Here is an 18,336-nt window from a genome sequence, read left to right as displayed (position 1 = left end):
GGTCCAAGGGACTCGCAGGAGTCCCTTGGACCACAAGGCAATCAAACCGGTCAGTCCTAGGGGAGATCAACCCTGACAGCTCTTTAGAAGGCCAGATACTGAAGATGAAATTCAAATACTTTGGCCACCTAATGAGAAGGAAGGACTCCCTGGAGAAGAGTCTAATGCTGGGAACAATAGATGGCAAAAGAAGAAGGGGACGGCAGAGGATGAGGGGGCTGGATGGAGTCACTGAGGCAGTTGGTGTGAGCTTAGGTAGACTCCAGGAGATGGTGGAGGAGTGTTGTCCCTGGGGCCGCGATGAGTTGGACACGACTTCGCGACTAACAACAAAAACTGAATGGACACTATTTTGCACTCTCTCAACATAAAAAAGCTTGGAGGGGAAATCCAAACTCTTCAAATATGCAAATACATATTATACCAAATATATTTTTATTATTCCATGATTTACCTACATTTCTAGCTTCAGACTCTGGAACTATCAGTATAAAACACAATATATAAGCCTCCACATTGATCACTGCAGATATTCCCCTCTGAATGTATCATATTCATAAAACTTCAGGTACCACATCACTATATCATAAACAGCTAACATTGATACTGGGAATTTCAGATCTTATACATTGGTCCTGCAGGTTGCAATTTTCCAGCTTTACTTCAGTTAGAGCCAGGCTCAAGATAATTAAAGCAAGCTATTTCACCATGCTATAAGAAGCAGTATGGCTGGGAAGAATTAAAGCAACAATGAATTAATTCTGCTCAGATCCCCTTTCCTGGTTTAACTATGCAAATGTATGTAAATTCATTCAAAAGTCCTCTAGGTTTTCCTCTTAACAAGTTCAGAAAAGTTATACATCTCACCAGTCCTTCGGTCTTGTTTTCTGCCTCTTCATGGGCATCACACGGAAACATTCAAGTGTGAGGTAGAATTCACAATCCTCCTGAAAACATAATTCAGTTTGTTGGGCCTGGACAACAACTCGGTGGGAGAAGAAGATCCCCCCAAGAACAAAACAACTAAGTGATTCCCACACTGGTGGCAATGGCACTCAAACTGTCACGGGGAAAAACAGTAGGACCTATGAAGGAATCCGTGTGTCCCATTCCTGACTTCTTTTAATTGTTGCCACATTATGCATATCCTTCCCCATAAGGAGGCCCTGAAGGGGCCAACATAAAAGCTAAGGAGCCTGCCACAAAAGGCTGTGGGGCAGAGGCTCTGTTCCACCTGCAATGTGAGCACTGAGGTAAAAATGGGGCCTAAGAAGGGCTAGTGCAGAATATTTTGCTGCCTGGGATATAGTAGTAAATGCCCCCCCTCACCAAATGGTCATGTCATTTTGGCAGAAAATAACATGCATACATTGCTCAATAGCTGAGGCTCCCCAAGGCAGAAATCCCACAAGTTCCTCTCCTACTCCCTAGCCATGAAAACTGTAAATAAGCAGTACTCTGTTGTCCTTTTATGCCCCAATTAACACTCTACCTAATTTGTAAGGCCAGTCCTCCAAGAACTCTCCCTCAGGAAAGGCAGAGATAATGGTGGTTGGAAGGGAGGCAACTCTGGATCCATTAATATTTCTTAACCTAAGCAGTGTTGTTGGGGGGAGGGGGGCAATGAGAGATTTACCAGCTCACGTTAATTGGGAGGGAAAACCTTCACATGCCTCCTCGCTCTTCCGGGCCCACACAGCTCTGGCTCAATGCAATGAACAGAGGCCCTGTCTTGAGAAGCAGAGGGCTTAGGGAGCTGTCTACTCTTCCCCTCATGGTGTGCTGTGGTACTGATCCAAAGCAGGGCTTCCTGAACCTACTCCATAGTAATTCTCATAATATGCAGTCTGACCCAAAGTTTCTGCTGAAGAACTTTCTGTATCTAGAACAGCCATCAAATTCAAGCCCCAAACACTACCTGTGATACTAGCACATCTCCTGAGCAGAACAAATAACACCATCTAAGTGCACAAATAGCACATGAGCCATCGCTTGGAAGCTGACTGAAGCCACCACAAATTCATGTGCTTCTAACCACTGCTTCTTCCTGGGGCTTCATGGGGCTAAAACTAGCCAAGGACTTCCATTCTCCCCATGCATCTGTATTACCACACATAAAATAAAGGCCATTTCTGTAAACAAACACAACCCAATTCAGCAAATTTTAAATTGATTGTGTTGTACAAGTCTTGCTGGTTAATCAATTACTCTTTTAAATTTTTATCCTTTATTTAAAGCCAGTATTTCTGAAGCAAGACATACTTTGTTTTCAGACAATACAGTAGTATGTTGTAGCAGGTATCCCCTTAGAAGAGACTTTCTTCTCAAGTGTAGCAAAACAGAAAATGGCTCTTCTGAAATGAAACTCATCATCTGCAATCTGTATAGCTTGTATTTTAAGTACCCCCCCACCAAAAAAAAAAACCCTGTCCCATTGATGAGCAGCGACATTTCTGACTTTTTTTTTCCTATAAAAAGTGATTAAGGATAGATGACTGGGCTAAATTTCTCTTGCACAAAAAAGTATGCTCCCTCTACCTCAGGCGCTTCCAGTTGATATATCATTGACCTGGTTCACATGACATAGTAAGTCATGCTCAGTTGTCATTGTGGATTATTTCAGACTGAATTCTTATGACATGACACCTCATCATGGGTAACTAGCCAGACCATTTGACTGCAGGGTGACTTATTTTTCACTAACAAGCCACCCTGACAATCCACAATGGGTTGCCATCTCGTTCAAATAGGACGGGAAGTTTTGCCATTTCTGCAAAGCAAGTCACTCTGCAAGAATAGCAAAACTCCCTGCCACTCTTTGTGATCTGGCTCAAGGCCAGGGCCCTCTGCACCCCAGGACTGGGACTGGTGAGGAGACCTGGGGACCAGTGGAGAAGAGGACTGCTGTGTGGCACTGCAGCAGTTCTCTCGGTCTCTCCTCATATGACTTATCCAGCAACCAACCACCATCCTTTTGGCCCTTCACTGCACCCATTCCAACCTTATTATCCCTCTTGTAATGAGGAGCCCAGAACTGAACACAATACTCGAGCTGTGGACGTCCCAGAGCCAAACAGAGTTGCAGTAACATCTCCCTCGAACTAGAAGCCATGCTTCTGGCTATGCAACCAAGGATGATGTTCACCCTCTTGACCGCCACATCACACGGCTGGCTCATGTTTAGCCTGCAATCAACCAGCACCCCGAGGTCCCTTTCACAAGTGCTGCTCTCCAGCCACTTGTTCCCTAACCTGTACTTATGACACCCATTCCTATGCCCCAAGTGTAAGACCTTGCACTTATCCTCATTGAATGCCATCCTGTTTTCCCCAGCCCACTTTCATAATCTGTGCAGATCCTTTTAGATCCAAAGTACCTGCTCCCCAGTTGTGGTCACCATCCCCATTTTAGTATCATCTGCGAATTTGATCAGCAAACGTGTCACCCCCCCCTTCCAGGTCATTGATGAAAAGACTGAACAGGATTGAACCCAGGACAGAGCCCTGGGGGACCCCACTCATCACTGGTCACCATCCTAGTGATTCCCCACTAATGGTTACCCTCTGCTTTCGGTCTGCCATGTCCTAATCCATTGGACAGTGAATCAGCCTATCCCAAAACTCCTCAACCAGGATATCATATGGCACTTTGTCAAAGGCCTTGCTAAAATCCACGTAAACCACATCTACAACATCCCCTCCTTCTAGCCACTTTGAAACCTTGTCATAGAATTTCACAAGGTTCATCTGGCAGGACCTGTTTTTGTGCAAGCCTTGTTGCATGGCCGCCAACCTCCCTTCCCTGTCTAGGGTTACTATATCTCTTGCTATTATGAGCCTTTCCATTGTCTTCCTCAGAATGGATGTAAGACTAACCAGCCTGTAATTCCCCATGTCTCCTCTGCTACCCTTACATGTCCAGTTGCTCCAGCTCTAGCACTGGGATTACCCTAGAATCACCCGATGAAGATGATGATATTGCCACCAGTGACGATGTCACAATGCCAACACCCATGCTTTGGAGGAGCCCTCACTGATTTGCCACCTTTTCCTCAACCTTAAAAAACTGCACAAATTTATTCATAAATTTTATTATCATTCAGTCAATTACAAGTGCAGTCTTTTCATTAAATTTTAAAATAAAACATTCAACTAAAAACACATAATTGAAATTATATTAAAACATAATAAAACGTGTTTCCCAGCACAAGGACCACTGGATTCATGCTAAGCCATTTACTCCTTCAAGAGGCTCCATCCCCTTTCCAAAATTGCAACGAACCTTGTGAAGGTTCAAAACCTTTCCCTTTTATTAATGCATACTCAATAAATGGTCCCCAAACACTGTCAAAATTATTCTTATTTATTACATAGCCTTTTTCATTTTAATATCACAACTTATCAGTAACAGCTATATTCCAAACTTCTCTATACCTTTCACTCAATTGATAATGTTTTACTTTCCGATTCTTTACTATAATTAATCTTGCAGCTGTTATAATTACTAATTCTTTAATATTCCATCTCCATTGTTCTCTATCAAATATCGACAATAGTGCAACTCCAGGATTTAATTCAATTATGTAAACTCAGTATTTTACTACTTTCTTTAAAAACCTCTTTCAAAACTTTCATTATATATTCACATTCCCAGCACATTTGAAAATATGAACCCACTCCCCAACCGCATCTCCAACATAAATTAGACTATTTACTATCTATTTTATTTGTTTATTTGGGATATTTCTAACTCAATTTGGGATATTATTCAATTTTACTGAGGTTAGGTCCCATTTCCATACTAGCTTCTAAAAATGTTCCCTTATTCTAACTGACAAACATTTTAATATTCTCTTATCCCACATATTTTCCATTCTTCATTACTAATATTTCTTTTTAAATCTCTTTCCCATGCTATTTTAAAAGGAACATGTTGATCCCGGTCTTCTAATAATGTTCTGTAAATTTTGCTTGCTATCCCTTTCATCTGCATTCTGTCTTGTTTTTCCTTCTCTGCTATTTTATCTTCAAATTTAGTATAATCATTGCATCCACCATTTTTCTTTAACCAATCTTTAGTCCAATGTTCTAATTGAATCACGTTAAATCAATGTATTTTCCCCTTCTAGATTGCCTTTATTTTTTCCTTATTATTCACTTTCTCTAACCAAGTTTAATAATTTGTTTAATTCTTCAATATTTTCTTCAATCTTTCTCTCAAATTTACTAGGAATGCTTCTAATTCTGTAATTGGATATAATGGCAAGATTGACTTATTCCAAATTTGTACCATATTCTTATGGAAAGGATTGTCTATCTTTATAATATTCTTATCACATTCACAGAGCCTCAGGACGGCTTACATAAATAAATAAAAATAATAATATAAAACATGATACTAATAAAATTCCAGATCCACCCTGGCTGCAGATTAAAACAAATAAAGCTAATATTAAAAGTTATTAAAATATTGTTGGAATAAAAAGGTCTTAGCCTGGTGCCGAAAAACAAATAACGACGGTGTCAGGCAGACCTCTCTGGGGAGCGCATTCCATAGGCGGGAATTTGCCAAGTTGCAATGAAAAGCATGCCTAAACAGGAAAAAATATGGAAGCAAAAGTGTACTGAGATTGGGGGGTGGGAGGCAAGGGGAATGACACACAATATTTACCCCCACCATGCAATCTTATCAATTTTAATTGTTGAACTGGCACTTCTCAATGTCCGCCAGCATTTCAACATTTCCCAGTGTTATCAGCTAGTCTAGAAAAGGGATTTATCAGTTCCTCCCTCTTTCCACAGCTCTTTTTTAGCCTGATTACTTAGAGGTACAGTCCTACAGTAGATATCAGAATCTTATAAAACCAAAACTACAAAAAAGTATTACAGGAGCAACAGAATGCATTTGCAGTCACACACCAAGAACATTTTGTGTCTTACCACTTTAGCTGCACCTTTGAAACACACTCTATAGTTCTGCAGGACTATGAACTGGCCAACAATGCTGGAAAACCCAGACTGTGGTAGAGAACTAAGAGAGAGACAAAGGGGAAAAATGCATGGGTAAAGCAGTCTTCAAACATACAGAGCTGGTGGTCAACAAAAAGATGTAGTATCTCAGGTAATCTGTCACAATGTCTGCAAGAGGCAAGATTAGTGTAGCATTCGAGAAGATTAACTTCTTCAGAATGCTGAGCATCTCAGCTTTCATTATCCCCCCCCCCAACAATAAAACCAGTATTACTGGTGATAGCAATTGTATGCTTGAGAATATATTCATTTTACTTTAAATAACATAGCTTGTGTTAGGGTTATCTGAGCATTGTTTAATTTCAAACAAACCCTACGACCTGGTTCACATGACCTGACAAGCCATGGAAAGTCATGCAAAAATTGCACTCATGGGCATGAACTGCAAGGCTACATTTCCCACAGGTAAATTAATCCACTGCAGGCTCTTATGCCATCTCAACTAGGTTACTGCAAGTGTGTAGTCGCTCTGAAAAAGTCAATTCCGTATCAGGGATCATTAAAAAAGGAATAAAATATAAAACTGCCTGGATCATAATACCTTTGCCCACATCCATGGCACAATGAAACCTGGAATACAGTGTAGAGTTTTGCAGTCATGCCTCAAAAAAGATATTGTAGAGCTGGGAAAGGTGCAGAAAAGAGTACGCCGAATAGGCAAGAGGCTGGAGCAACTCCTTTTTAAGAGTTGCAGCATTTGGCAATTTTTAGCTTATAAAGCCAGAAAATAAGGAAGGACATGGTAGAAGTTTATGAAATTATGCATGGCATGGAAAAGGTGAATAGGGAGCAGTTTTCACCCTCACACCACTGTAACTTAAGGTCATCCAATGAAACTCAATGGAAGGAGATTCAGGACTGATAAAAGAAGTACTTCTTCACACAGCATATAATTAAACAATGGAATGTACTACCACAAGTTGTGCTCATGGCAACTAACTTGAACAAGTTTAGAAAGGGATTAAATAGATTCGTGGAGAATAATTTTATCAATGGCTATTAGTTGTGATGACTACATGTTCCTTCTGGAGCAGGGGTGGCGAACCTATGGCACACGAGCCACAGCGGGCATGCAGAGCCCTCTCAGATGGCACGCGAGCCAAGTCACTCCAGCATTGCCCCAGCAGCCGAGCACTGGATTACAGCAAACATAGGGGCCATGCGCATGCTCAGAAAGGAGTGGTGGTGCCAGGCGATGATGTCACGAGCTGCAACTCATTAGCCGCAACTCATCCGAGCTTTCGCATGGCTGGTCAGTGCGCTGCCAAGGATATATATATATATATATATATATATATATATATATATTCGCTTGGACTGACTGTGAGTTGTTTTTTTAAACTAAAACCTCAGTAAACAGGCTTGATTGCAGTGTTGGCACTTTGAGATAAATGAGTTTTGGGTTGCAGTTTGGGCACTCGGTCTGTAAAAGGTTCGCCATCACTGTTCTAGAGCATCTCTGATTACTACTTATTGGGAAACACAAATGAGAGATGGTATTGCACATGGGCAACTGGCTGGTCTCTATAGGCACAGAATACCAAACTAAACAGGCATTAGTTCTTATATGGAGAGCAGAATACATCCCTCTTGATTCCTTTTCTTTTATTCAATGTTGTGGTGAGCCACAATTATGAAAACATTTTGAGGCATTTGTAAGGCAACCAATAGGCCAGAAAGAGCATCCTGCGGCAGCTTTAAATAGCCATCCTGTTAGATGACAGGTTCTTGAAGCACTCTTTTGCTGAGGACCTTGAAATAAACTTTTGCCACAAGTTTAATCAACTCCCTTAAGGAGTTATTCTTAGAAGAAAGATGGTTCTAGAAGCTCTTCCAAAGAGGACTATGAAAGATAGCTCTTCTACCTTATGGTCTTAGTAGATACATTTCTAAATATGAATATGTTAAGAACATCAAAATAGTATTTGCAGAAAAAGATGCTTTAGAACCTACCTACTCTCAGAAAAATGGCAACTTTGACCAGGCTGTTTCCACTATTTTATTTTATGTATTTTATTTATTTGATTAATTTTTTTCATTTTATATGAGATTTTAATGATTGTAAGCCGCCCCGAGGCTCATGGGATTGGGTGGCATATAAGTTGTCTAAATAAATAAATAAACTTTGAAAGTAAATGTACAGAAGTGTAATCCTGTAACCTAATACACTGTAAACATAATGCACCAATCAAAATGAATATGACCTGTATATGGGCTCACTCAGCCCATTGCTGGATTTTAAGTCAGAACCCCATTCCTTCTGCTTAAGGTAAGTGATAAGATCCAGTGGAAGATTCAAAGATAAGTCAGCAATAAATAAAACAAATTCAGCAAATAAATACTGTAACTTTTATACAACATCATCATCATTTTTTTAGATCAGGGATTTTCTTATTGAAAATACAGTTTACCCCTTTGTGCCTAGGCAATGTATAATTTCTGCAGTATTGTAGAAAAAACAAGAATGAAGTGGGCCTTGGGAACACCAATGTTTCTGGAATCATTACCATTGTCTACCCAAACACTAATTTCCCTCAATCAAACTGATGATTTTCTGGCAAGAATGCAGCCCTAGAACCTCTTACCTCCCCCAAGAACCCAAAGCAAAGTTTAAAACTTACAATTTTGTCATCTCAGCAGCTTTGGGTGTAACAAGCACTTGGATATAGTGACTTCCATCAGCAATGTACATTACAGCTGCTGGGCCATGCTTGTTGTGGTTTACAGCCCTTGCCTCATTCAAAACCTAGTAAAAATGAGGGGAAAGACCAGAAATAAGGTTAGGCATCCCCTACAAATAGAGGAAACAAAAACCAAACTAGTTCAGAGTATCCAATTCAAACTTCAGTACAGTGTTAAAATGCAAGCACAGGTGCTAATAGCACAGTGTAATATAATTAAGTCTGTGTAACACCTCCTGAACACCATCTTAAAACTGCTACAAATGCCAGACTTCAGGATATTTTTCGTAATGCTCAACTTCGTTGTTTGACTTATAATAGAGCTTGAATAATTTAAAAGTATGCTCATTCATTTTTAACATTTGAGGTGTCTTAATAAAGGCATAGCTATATTTTGCCATTTTTTGCCCCTATCAGGCCAAAAGAGCTGCCTACAATTTGTGTGCATTTGAAGAACCTTCAGTTTGGAGATGCTGTATGTTAACATTCCCCACCAGCTACCCTGGGCTTTGCTATACTTGTGATTTTCATTTCTACAGGAACATTTGAGATTTATCACTGCTTCTTGGTTTGAACGTTACAGTCAGACTCTGGACACACAGTTTCCCGTTTGAATGCACAATGCTATGATATTTAGACAGAAGTTCTACAGTTATCAGCCTAGCTAGGCTGCTGGGTCATGCTGGAAATTATAGGGTTTTCTAAGAAAAAAGAAAACAGATTGGATTTTAAGTCAAATTGAGGCAAAACAAGGGGGGGAACCAAACAAGTTTGACATGTACAGTGGTACCTCGGCTCACAAACGTCTCGGTTCACAACCAAATCAGGTCACAAACAGAAATTTCATAAAAATTTTGACTCAGGCCACGAACTCCGCATTGGGTGACAACTGCAATCGCGGCCATCTCCCCCCCCCCCCCAGGGGGGGGAGGGCCCCGATTTTGGGGGGGGGGGGGGGGGGGGGGGGGGGAGATGGCCGAGATTACGCCCGTCTCTCCTGCACAAGCACAACCGCAATCTCAGCCATCTCTACCCTGCAGGACAATCACGCCTGTCTTCCCCCTCGCAGCGCACCCGCTTTTGCGCTGTCTCTCCCCCCCACCCCCCGCACAGCACGCCGAGATGACGGGCGCAATCGCAGTCATGCTGGGGGGAAGGGGGCGCTTGTGCTCAGGGTAGGGGGGGAGATGGCTGCGATCTTTGCTGTTCTTTCTCACTTTGCTTCACATTTTTCTGATTAAAAAAATAGTTACTGAACGGATTAACCTTATTTACATTGAACCTTATGGGGAAATTTTACTTGGCTCATGACCAGTTTGGGCCTCAACCAGTCCTGGAACAGATTAAGTTTGTGAGCCAAAGTACCATTGTATATTGTCCCCTAATTAAAGAACTCTTATCTAATTAATCGTATCCATTTCAGATTAGTCAGGTAGGCAAGCAATTATATTTTATTTATTAGTATATGAGAAAATATAGTTCTAAAGAAATATTGGGTAGGATCCGACTGCACACAAATACTTGCAGTATTGACACTGCAGCACTGTAAGCTAACTTAGACCACTTAATTAGCGCTTGCTAGAACAATGGTAAAGAGTAGTAATTTCCCACCAGAGGACAGTATTTTAAAAATAAAGTCAAATGCTCCCACCTTTAAGACATGCCCAAGTTGACCATCTTCTCTGGTTTCAGTCTTGTCATATTCTAGCAGAAGGTTCACAATCCATGGCTCCAAGTAGGTGGGCTTATGCCTATTCGTCTGGCTGTCCTCGCTGTCTAAACTGGAAACAGTAAGCATTAATGGTAAGTCAGAAGACTGCAGAACAGCAATGCAGGGCAAGGTAATGAGGGACACTACACAGTCTGGCCATGTTCACATGTCACACTAAGCCATGGGAAGAAGCTACGATGGGCTGGCAGAAAGCTTGTCTAATACTCCCAGCTAGTGTGGATTTGATTTAAATTGATTTAAATCACAATTTAAATCACTAGTCAGTAAGACTGGTTTTGCAAGCGTGCTTGCCTTACTCGTAGGTATAGGAATTTCATTAAAATATTCCTAAGCAAGCTTCTTTTAAGGCTTGCTGCCATTATAGGTTTTCTCCTCCAGAGAAAAATATAAACCTCAGGCCATATACAAAAAGATCCAAAGACTTGCTTGGTAGTCTGCTCAAAAGGTTTCACTTTCATTTTCACTGCTTGACCTTCCCTTCTCACACTTAGCTTCTTGCACAGATCTATTCCACTCTCAACAATCTTCTTGTATTCATTGATTTTTTTTTAAACTTAGCACTTAAGAGGTAAGGGGTAGAGTCTGTGCACACAGATTTGCAAAAGACCAATGGGATTAAGGCCGGGGTCCTCAAACTTTTTGAACAGGGGGCCAGTTCACTGTCCCTCAAACTGTTGGGTGGCTGGACTATAGTTTGAAAAAATATGAACCAATTGCTATGCACACTGCACATTAAAAATTAATTAAAATTAAAATTAATTAAAAATTTAAAAAATAATTTTAAAATGTTTGCTCCGCTTGCTCGGGCTGCAGCAGAAGCCCAAGATGAGGTGGGGAAGAGCATGTCCATATTCAAGGGACATGGCTAAAATGTCCATGATCATGCTGGGGGGGGGGGAGACGGGCGCGATCGTGCTGGGGGAGGAAGACGGACGTGATCGCGCTTGCGCAGGGGAGATGGGCGTGATGGTAGCCATCTCCCCCCCCCCGCAGAGCATGACTGCAATCACGCCCGTCTTCCCTGCACAAGCGCAACCGCAGCCATCTCCCCTGCCCCCAAGCACGATTGCAACCATCTCCCCTGCAAGCACGACCGCGACAGCACCCGTCTTCCCTGCATGAGTGCGACCTCAATCACGGCCATCTCCCCACTGAGTACGCCAGAAAACGGTCTCCGAGCAAGTCCAAAAGCTCTGAGCCAGGTCGGATAAATAAGCACGGTGGGCTATATCCGGCCCACAGTTTGAGGACCCATGGATTAAGGTCTTTTGCTCAACTCTGTATGTAAAATATACATTTTTACTGTGAAGAGGCATGTGATCTCTGCAGACACAAATTCACAGTTTTGAGAACTGTAAAACCAAGCACCTGTGATAATGGCTTCTAAACAGAAAATCTGCCCAATAATTTTACAGAAACCTCTGGAAGGGCATGACATTGTGAATGCATTAATGGAATTCATTTAACAAAAAATTTAAACATTGCATAAGTATAGAGTCTCATGCTACATAATTAAGAACCCACCCTTATTCTATAATGAGTAACTTTTGGATTATATAACATATCCTAAATACAAAACTATCTTTAGGTAGATTTTTCCTCAAAAAGCATTTCATTTATTTTTATCCATCCTAAAACTAGCAATTTCTGACTCAACTCCATCTTTTCATATGTTACTATGATGGTCAGAAAGAAAAGAAACTTGCACTTAGAACCCCATGTGCACTTTGGAAGCTTTCCCTATGTCAGGGTACTGCACATCTGTTTTCCAAATAGGTCTTCATGTAAAACAAACATGCTATATTTCCTTGTTAGGAGACAATTATATACTAGCATAGTTTGTGCAAATTAAGTTCAAGCTTTGCATCAGTGAAGTCTACATCAAAAATTAGAATTAAGTTCTGCATTTCATGTGAATTTGTCAGGTATCTTATTTGCACAACTTACCGCACAAAGCACACACTGCTCATCTATTTTAAGTTTTCTTTTGTCACTAATCATGCAGGCAAGAAGACTAATTTACAGGTTTTTTAATACAAGGTGGATACTGTAACAGAGTTCAATTGAGAGCAATACAGGAATGGAAAATGCAACCACTAAGAAGGGAGTTTCACACAGCAGTATCACTCCTTTATTAACTGTGTGCTCTGCTGTTGTGAGTCCTTCCTTGCACTGTGGGAGCAAGCAAGTGAATTGCATTCAGCCAAACCTAAACAAAAAAAAAAAAAAATGGACCAACTTGGGGTAACTCGATCAAGTTGACTGAACAGCATCCTTATGTAAACTAGCGAGAAAACAGGGCTGGTTCCTGTAACAGTCCAGCTCATTTCACCTACTTATTTTTCCTGAGAGAGATAACTCTTCTCAAAATGTGAAAAAACGGGTCATCCTCAGAATGTACAATTTTGGATGCCACTCCAAAGCCTCCAGCATTCAATTCAGCAACCAGGTGCAAAAGCTGTTCGGATAGATGCAAATATGCAAATGCCACGATATATAAAGCAGGAGTCAAACTCAGACTAAAATCATCCGGAGTATATTGAAACTATCTTATTCCCTCTGGAAATATTTGACAAAGAGAAAATGATCAAGGATGAATGGGGCCAATTGGCTGACTTTGGACAAGTCACAGACTCAGCCCAACCTACCTTACGGGGTTCTTGTGAGGATAAGACTGAAAGCAGGAGTAGAAAAAGGTAAGCCCTCTGAGTTTAAGAAAAAAGGCAGGATATAAATCGAAAAAGTTAAATATACCTCACTTTTGCGAAAGACTATTTTATGCCCATCAGAGATGGCTGGCTAAGTCCTGCTACCTTAAACTTTCAAAATACATAGTCAAGAGTGGCAATCCCCTGCGCACACTCGCTTTTCAGTAAACTTATACAAGATTTCGCTTTAAGTACACCAAGTGGTCCAAAGTAATACAACATGATTACCCTCTGAAAAAAGACGAAGTAGCTTCAAAGCGAAAACCCACTTAAATGGGCAGTGGGTCCCCTGAAGCGGGAGGGATCCTAGCACACTTCCCACGCGCTGCAGGGTCATGCTTCAGTCAACGGACTCCTACAAAACGATCATCGGCCATGAGCAGCCGCGCCGGGGATCTGCAAACTCACCTCTCGGGCTGCAAGCCCCGCAGCGACCTCCGCTCCTGCAAGGGGTGCCATGATTGCTCCCGACTCATGGGATCGCTCAAGTCCCGCGCCGAGTCCAGCCAACTCCTGCTGGGAAGGAAGGAGCGAGGCCTGAGGCCGCGTCCTCCACTCCTGGCCGCTCCTCCCCGCGGCGGTTAAGCACAGCCTGATGGAAGCGGGGTCCGGCTAGGGCGGCAGCAAGCCAGGCTTTGCATTGCACTTCCTCGCAGGCGGGAAAAGAGGGCCGCCGTAGGGCAGGAAGAGGAAGCGGCGGCTCCGTTTGCTGAAGAAGAGCTTGGCTCAGTTAAGATGTCCAGTGCCTGCGCACGCGGGGAGACTTTCAGTGGCCCCTTAGGGTTGCAAGCTGTAATCCTGTACCCGCTCACACCCACGCGAAAATAAGCATGGCAGGGGTTACTTCTGTGTAAACATCTGGCCAGGAAGCTACGAAACCCCTGAAGGTGTGGTCCTATGCATGGTTTTTTGAAAGCCCTACAACTTCCCACCCACAAATAAATGACTAAGGAATGCTGGGAGTTGTAGGCTTTTTAAATATATGAACGTGCATAGACTTGCACCCTTTTGCAAAAGGCTAAGCTCTTTAGGCTGAAGAATTTTTCAGACGTTCTGCTGATAACGAAACATGCATCATGTTGCCACTGGTTACCTCTGATGACCAGGGTTCATGGGGCGAGAATAACCTAAAATTTCGGCTCACACTTGAAGGGCAATTTAGGAGCAAAAGAATGGACCTTTGCTACAACCTCGTTACTTTGTACTTCGCTGCTTCAAGCCCCAGGGAATACAAACAACGACTTTTGGGTTTCCCCGGGAATTTTTAAATTAAAATTGTAAACCGTTAGTTAGTTTGTTCGTTTGTTTATACAAAAAAGAGTCTTACAACTGCCAGCAGGTAAAAAGTTCATAGATTTATGCTCTTAGTGTCTCTTAGCTCTCTGGCTATTATTTCTCCTTTCTCAGTTTTAAAAGGATTTGTGGCAAAGTTTCTTGTTTTGTTTTAAGAGTGATTTCTGATTTTATTGTACTGATTTTTGTAGTTTTAATCTCTGTAGGTCATCCAAGAGAATTTCAGTTATGAGACAGGCCGTTTATACAAATGTAATCTGTTTAAAAATAAATAGCAAAAAACAACATTTATATAGTGGCATTTCAAGTGTGCAAAAATGTATCACATGCATTATCTGGTTATAATGCTTAGAACAGTGGTGGCAAACCTGTGGCACACATGCCACAGCAGGCACGCAGAGTCCTCTCTGTCGGCACGCGAGCCAAGTCGCCCCAGCATCACCCCAGCAGCCGAGCATTGGATAGCAGTGCACATAGGGGCCATGCGCATGCTCAGAAAGTAGTGGCGCCAGGCGATGGTGTCACAAGCCACAACTTATTAGCCGCGACTCGTCCAAGCTTTCACATGGCCGGTCAATGCACTGCCAATATTTGCTTGGACTGGCTGGGAGTTGCTTTTCCTAAACTAAAACCTCAGTATTCAGGTTTCATTGCAGTGTTGGCACTTTGCAATAAATAGGTGGGTTTTGGGTTGCGGTTTGGGCACTAGGTCTCTAAAAGGTTCGCCATCACGGGCTTAGAAAAAACTTGTAAGGTGGCCACCTTCACCATGGTACCCTCCAAGTGAGTGAGTACACCTCCTATGATTCTCAGGAACTGCGCCCACTGCCCGCTGGGCTGGGGATGATGGTGTGAGAAATGAAATGTTACTGTTACTAAGTGTTAAGGGTGAAAAACAGGAACAGGGCAGGATCATTGAAGTCTCCTAGGGCAAAAAAGCCTGAGAATCAAAACATGTAAATGGTTGTTCTAAGCGTAATAATGTTTCTTATATAAAAAGTTCCAAAAAATACCAGAAGGGGTAAAATTAGGGGACAGTGGTAAAACTGTCACCTTCAGTGGAGGAGAGCAGACAATGGATTACTTTACAACCCGCGATAACGAGCCTGGCGAAAGGCCTGTTCTCATGATCTCATCCTCCCCACAAGATTTAAGAAACATTTTGGCATCAAGTAAGAATTTTCAAGGCCACTTCGGCCTGTTGACCTCTTAGAAGGTACTGCGCATGCATAATAAGTTTATCAATAGTAAATGACACACCTCTCACAGATAATAGGCTCATTAGCATGAACATGGGATGTATGAGCGGGAGGGGGGAACATATAAGGAGTAGTATGATATAAGCAGATGGGGAAGATGGTGACTTCTTAGTAACCAGCCAATGGCGAAGTGTTGAGCATCGGGGAAAGGAATGTATAAAATCTCTTGTAAACAGTAAAAGATTGCTCTTTGTTTCTCAGACTACTGAGGCATTGAGCCAGCCTTCGCAAACGCTTTTTGTATGGAATAAACTGCTTGTACCTACTCAAATCCTGTCTCAAGGAGTTTTAAATCTCACAATGGAATCTGTAAGTGCCAAGTTGGGGGAAGTTGCTGTAAGTATTAATCTTGCCTGTGTTGGGGGAATTTGGGAAGTTCGAGTCTGAGAGAGAGCGGCTCAGCTATGGATGCCTCATGGCAGAGGTGAGATTTGAAGGCAGGCATTTACTGAGCATCAATCACCCTAAATTAAGTGCTAAATTTTACATTGGAGCATGAAAAAGAAGATAGGAAAGCATTCCTTACACAATATTGCCATCTGTTGGGTACTTCAGGATATACAGAGTGCTGGAAGTTGTACGACACTTTTTTTTTGTCTAAACACGTATAGGACTGTGCCCTTACATACTAGATCAGGCTACAGTCCAACTGATTGTGATGCACAGAAATCGAGCACAGTGCTATGCAGCTGCTCCATACAAGTGCAAGCAAACCAGGAATTAGGTATGTGCACAATGACTAGGGCCTTAGGCCACAAGCCATGCACACCCAGAAGTAAGGTATGTGTAGGCGCAGGGAGGGAGTCTACATTTGTGCAAGGCTGGTGAGCCATTCCTGCTCCATCCAACTGGCTTGTTTCTCTGACCTCAACGAGTGCGGCTATCCCCCCACCAAGAATCAACCTGCAGCCAGACAATCAGACCCTATTCACCACCAGATTGGTAAATCCCAGCTGACTGCTTGGGGCTTTAACAACCATTGCAGGAGTCCCTCAGCGTGGAATGATCTTCCCACTGAAGATGCCAGGGGCAGCTATTGCCATCTTTTCAGTGTCAGGTTAAGACTGTCCTCCACTTGCAGCCATTCAGACATTGTCAAAGCTCCTGCGCATATCGCTAAGAGGGTGTCTTCTTAATGCAACAGCGGGGCAATGCTAAGGGGGCAATATTTTAAAAGCCGGCGGTCCACCAGGAAAGGTCCACCAGCCGTCTGCATTAGAGAGCCCTGTGAGCTAATGTAGGCCTGCAAGCTGGAATTATTCACCCTTGCCTTAGGAGGTGGGCATGCTGACCGTGGGAAATGGTGAAGGAGAAGAAGAGAGCAAGGTGTTCTTGGCTCAGCCCCCCAGCCAGCCTGGTGCAATGACACCCTACTCACATTTGCCATCTCCCATAATACCCACAACTGCAGGGCTGAGATAGGCACACGTCTCAGACTCAGCTGCTCTCCTGTACGTCTCTACCGCAGAGCGTTCACAGGTGTTATCTACCTGCAAGCCAGTCTGAATGTACATGCCACACCACTAATACACACACAGTTGGCATTCCAACCTGCAGTATAGTCAATGATACAACAAGGAGCTACATACAAGGGATCTTCAAAAAGTTTCTGCACTTTTATATTTTATAAATACGTTTTATATATTTTTTTACTGATGGCATTAAAAAGTTGGTATGGCACTGGGGAAAATGCATCATAAGGGAAGGTAACTATGTAGAAAAGCAATGTGATTTTTAAAAAAAATTCTTAATAGAGTTTAAAAAATGCAGAAACTTTTTGAAGACCCCTCATGTTTTATGTATGAATCCATGGAGAAAACAGAAAGGTTGGGAAATTATTGGCCTTCATGCCTATTGGTACTGTTTATATTCCTTTCCCTTGATAATTATTTCTATTGTCAATTTGCTTCTCACAAGGAACATAGCGCGGGGCAAAATGCAGAGCAAAGTTATGGAAGATCCAGGCTGGATGACTTATTTGTTTCAATTATCTACGACAACTAAAATTACTGGTTGTAGTTTCTATTATTTCAGTGTTCTTTGATACACCCTCTCTATGCACAGAAACTGAATGTGTTGGGGAGAAGGCTAGGTGTGCTTTTTTCCATGCAGTTTTTAAATTATTATTTTGTATGGAGGAGCATTTGATCATACAAGCACTTACTGGGGTAGAAAAAGGTTGTTAGGTGGGAATATGATTGAGGGGTTACTGTGAAAAACAGTGTACTACTGAATACTACATTGAGGTGTCTTAGAAATTTTTCACCCACAGGCCTCTTGGACCATTTTGGATAAAGTGGCACAGAAACATAATCCATCATTGAGAATTCAGTCTGTTACTGGAGCAGCAACCCTACTGAACTGTCAAAAGGAGATGTGCATGCTGCTTGTTTGTCCACTGCCAAAGTTATATTAGTAGTGTACACTACAGTGCCAAGGCAGTGTGAAGTGATGAGCATAATTGGGTGTGACAGACCATGCATTGTATGCATGAGGTACAAGTTTATTAGCAGAAGCATTTGAAAAAAACAAGACTGTGGGGTCGGGTTTTAGGAAGTGCCAACTCATCTGGTGGAATTGCTTTCAGCATCCATCCCCTCCTATGTTTACTAGGAAACAGGACACTATCCTCCT

The 18,336-nt window shown here is 42.2% G+C and overlaps 1 protein-coding gene across 3 annotated transcripts in view; it reads right to left on the bottom strand.

The window, feature by feature from the left end:
- Window positions 1-14,759, bottom strand: part of LOC123018074 — a 25,886-nt gene extending 11,127 nt beyond the window's left edge. For all 3 annotated transcript variants that reach the window (XM_044419841.1, XM_044419842.1, XM_044419843.1), the window contains exons 1-5: window positions 13,559-14,759; window positions 10,362-10,491; window positions 8,651-8,775; window positions 5,940-6,030; window positions 868-947 (exon numbers count right to left, since the gene is read on the bottom strand). In XM_044419841.1, coding sequence (XP_044275776.1) covers window positions 868-947; window positions 5,940-6,030; window positions 8,651-8,775; window positions 10,362-10,491; window positions 13,559-13,626 — 494 coding nt within the window. In that variant the 5' untranslated portion in view covers window positions 13,627-14,759. The remainder of the gene's footprint in view (window positions 1-867; window positions 948-5,939; window positions 6,031-8,650; window positions 8,776-10,361; window positions 10,492-13,558) is intronic.
- Window positions 14,760-18,336: the final 3,577 nt, after the last annotated feature.

The sequence above is a fragment of the Varanus komodoensis genome, unplaced genomic scaffold (assembly GCF_004798865.1).
Source record: "Varanus komodoensis strain SLA01 unplaced genomic scaffold, ASM479886v1 scaffold109, whole genome shotgun sequence".
In the NCBI taxonomy this organism is placed as follows: Eukaryota; Metazoa; Chordata; class Lepidosauria; order Squamata; family Varanidae; genus Varanus; species Varanus komodoensis.
This window is presented reverse-complemented; position numbering and strand designations above follow the sequence as displayed.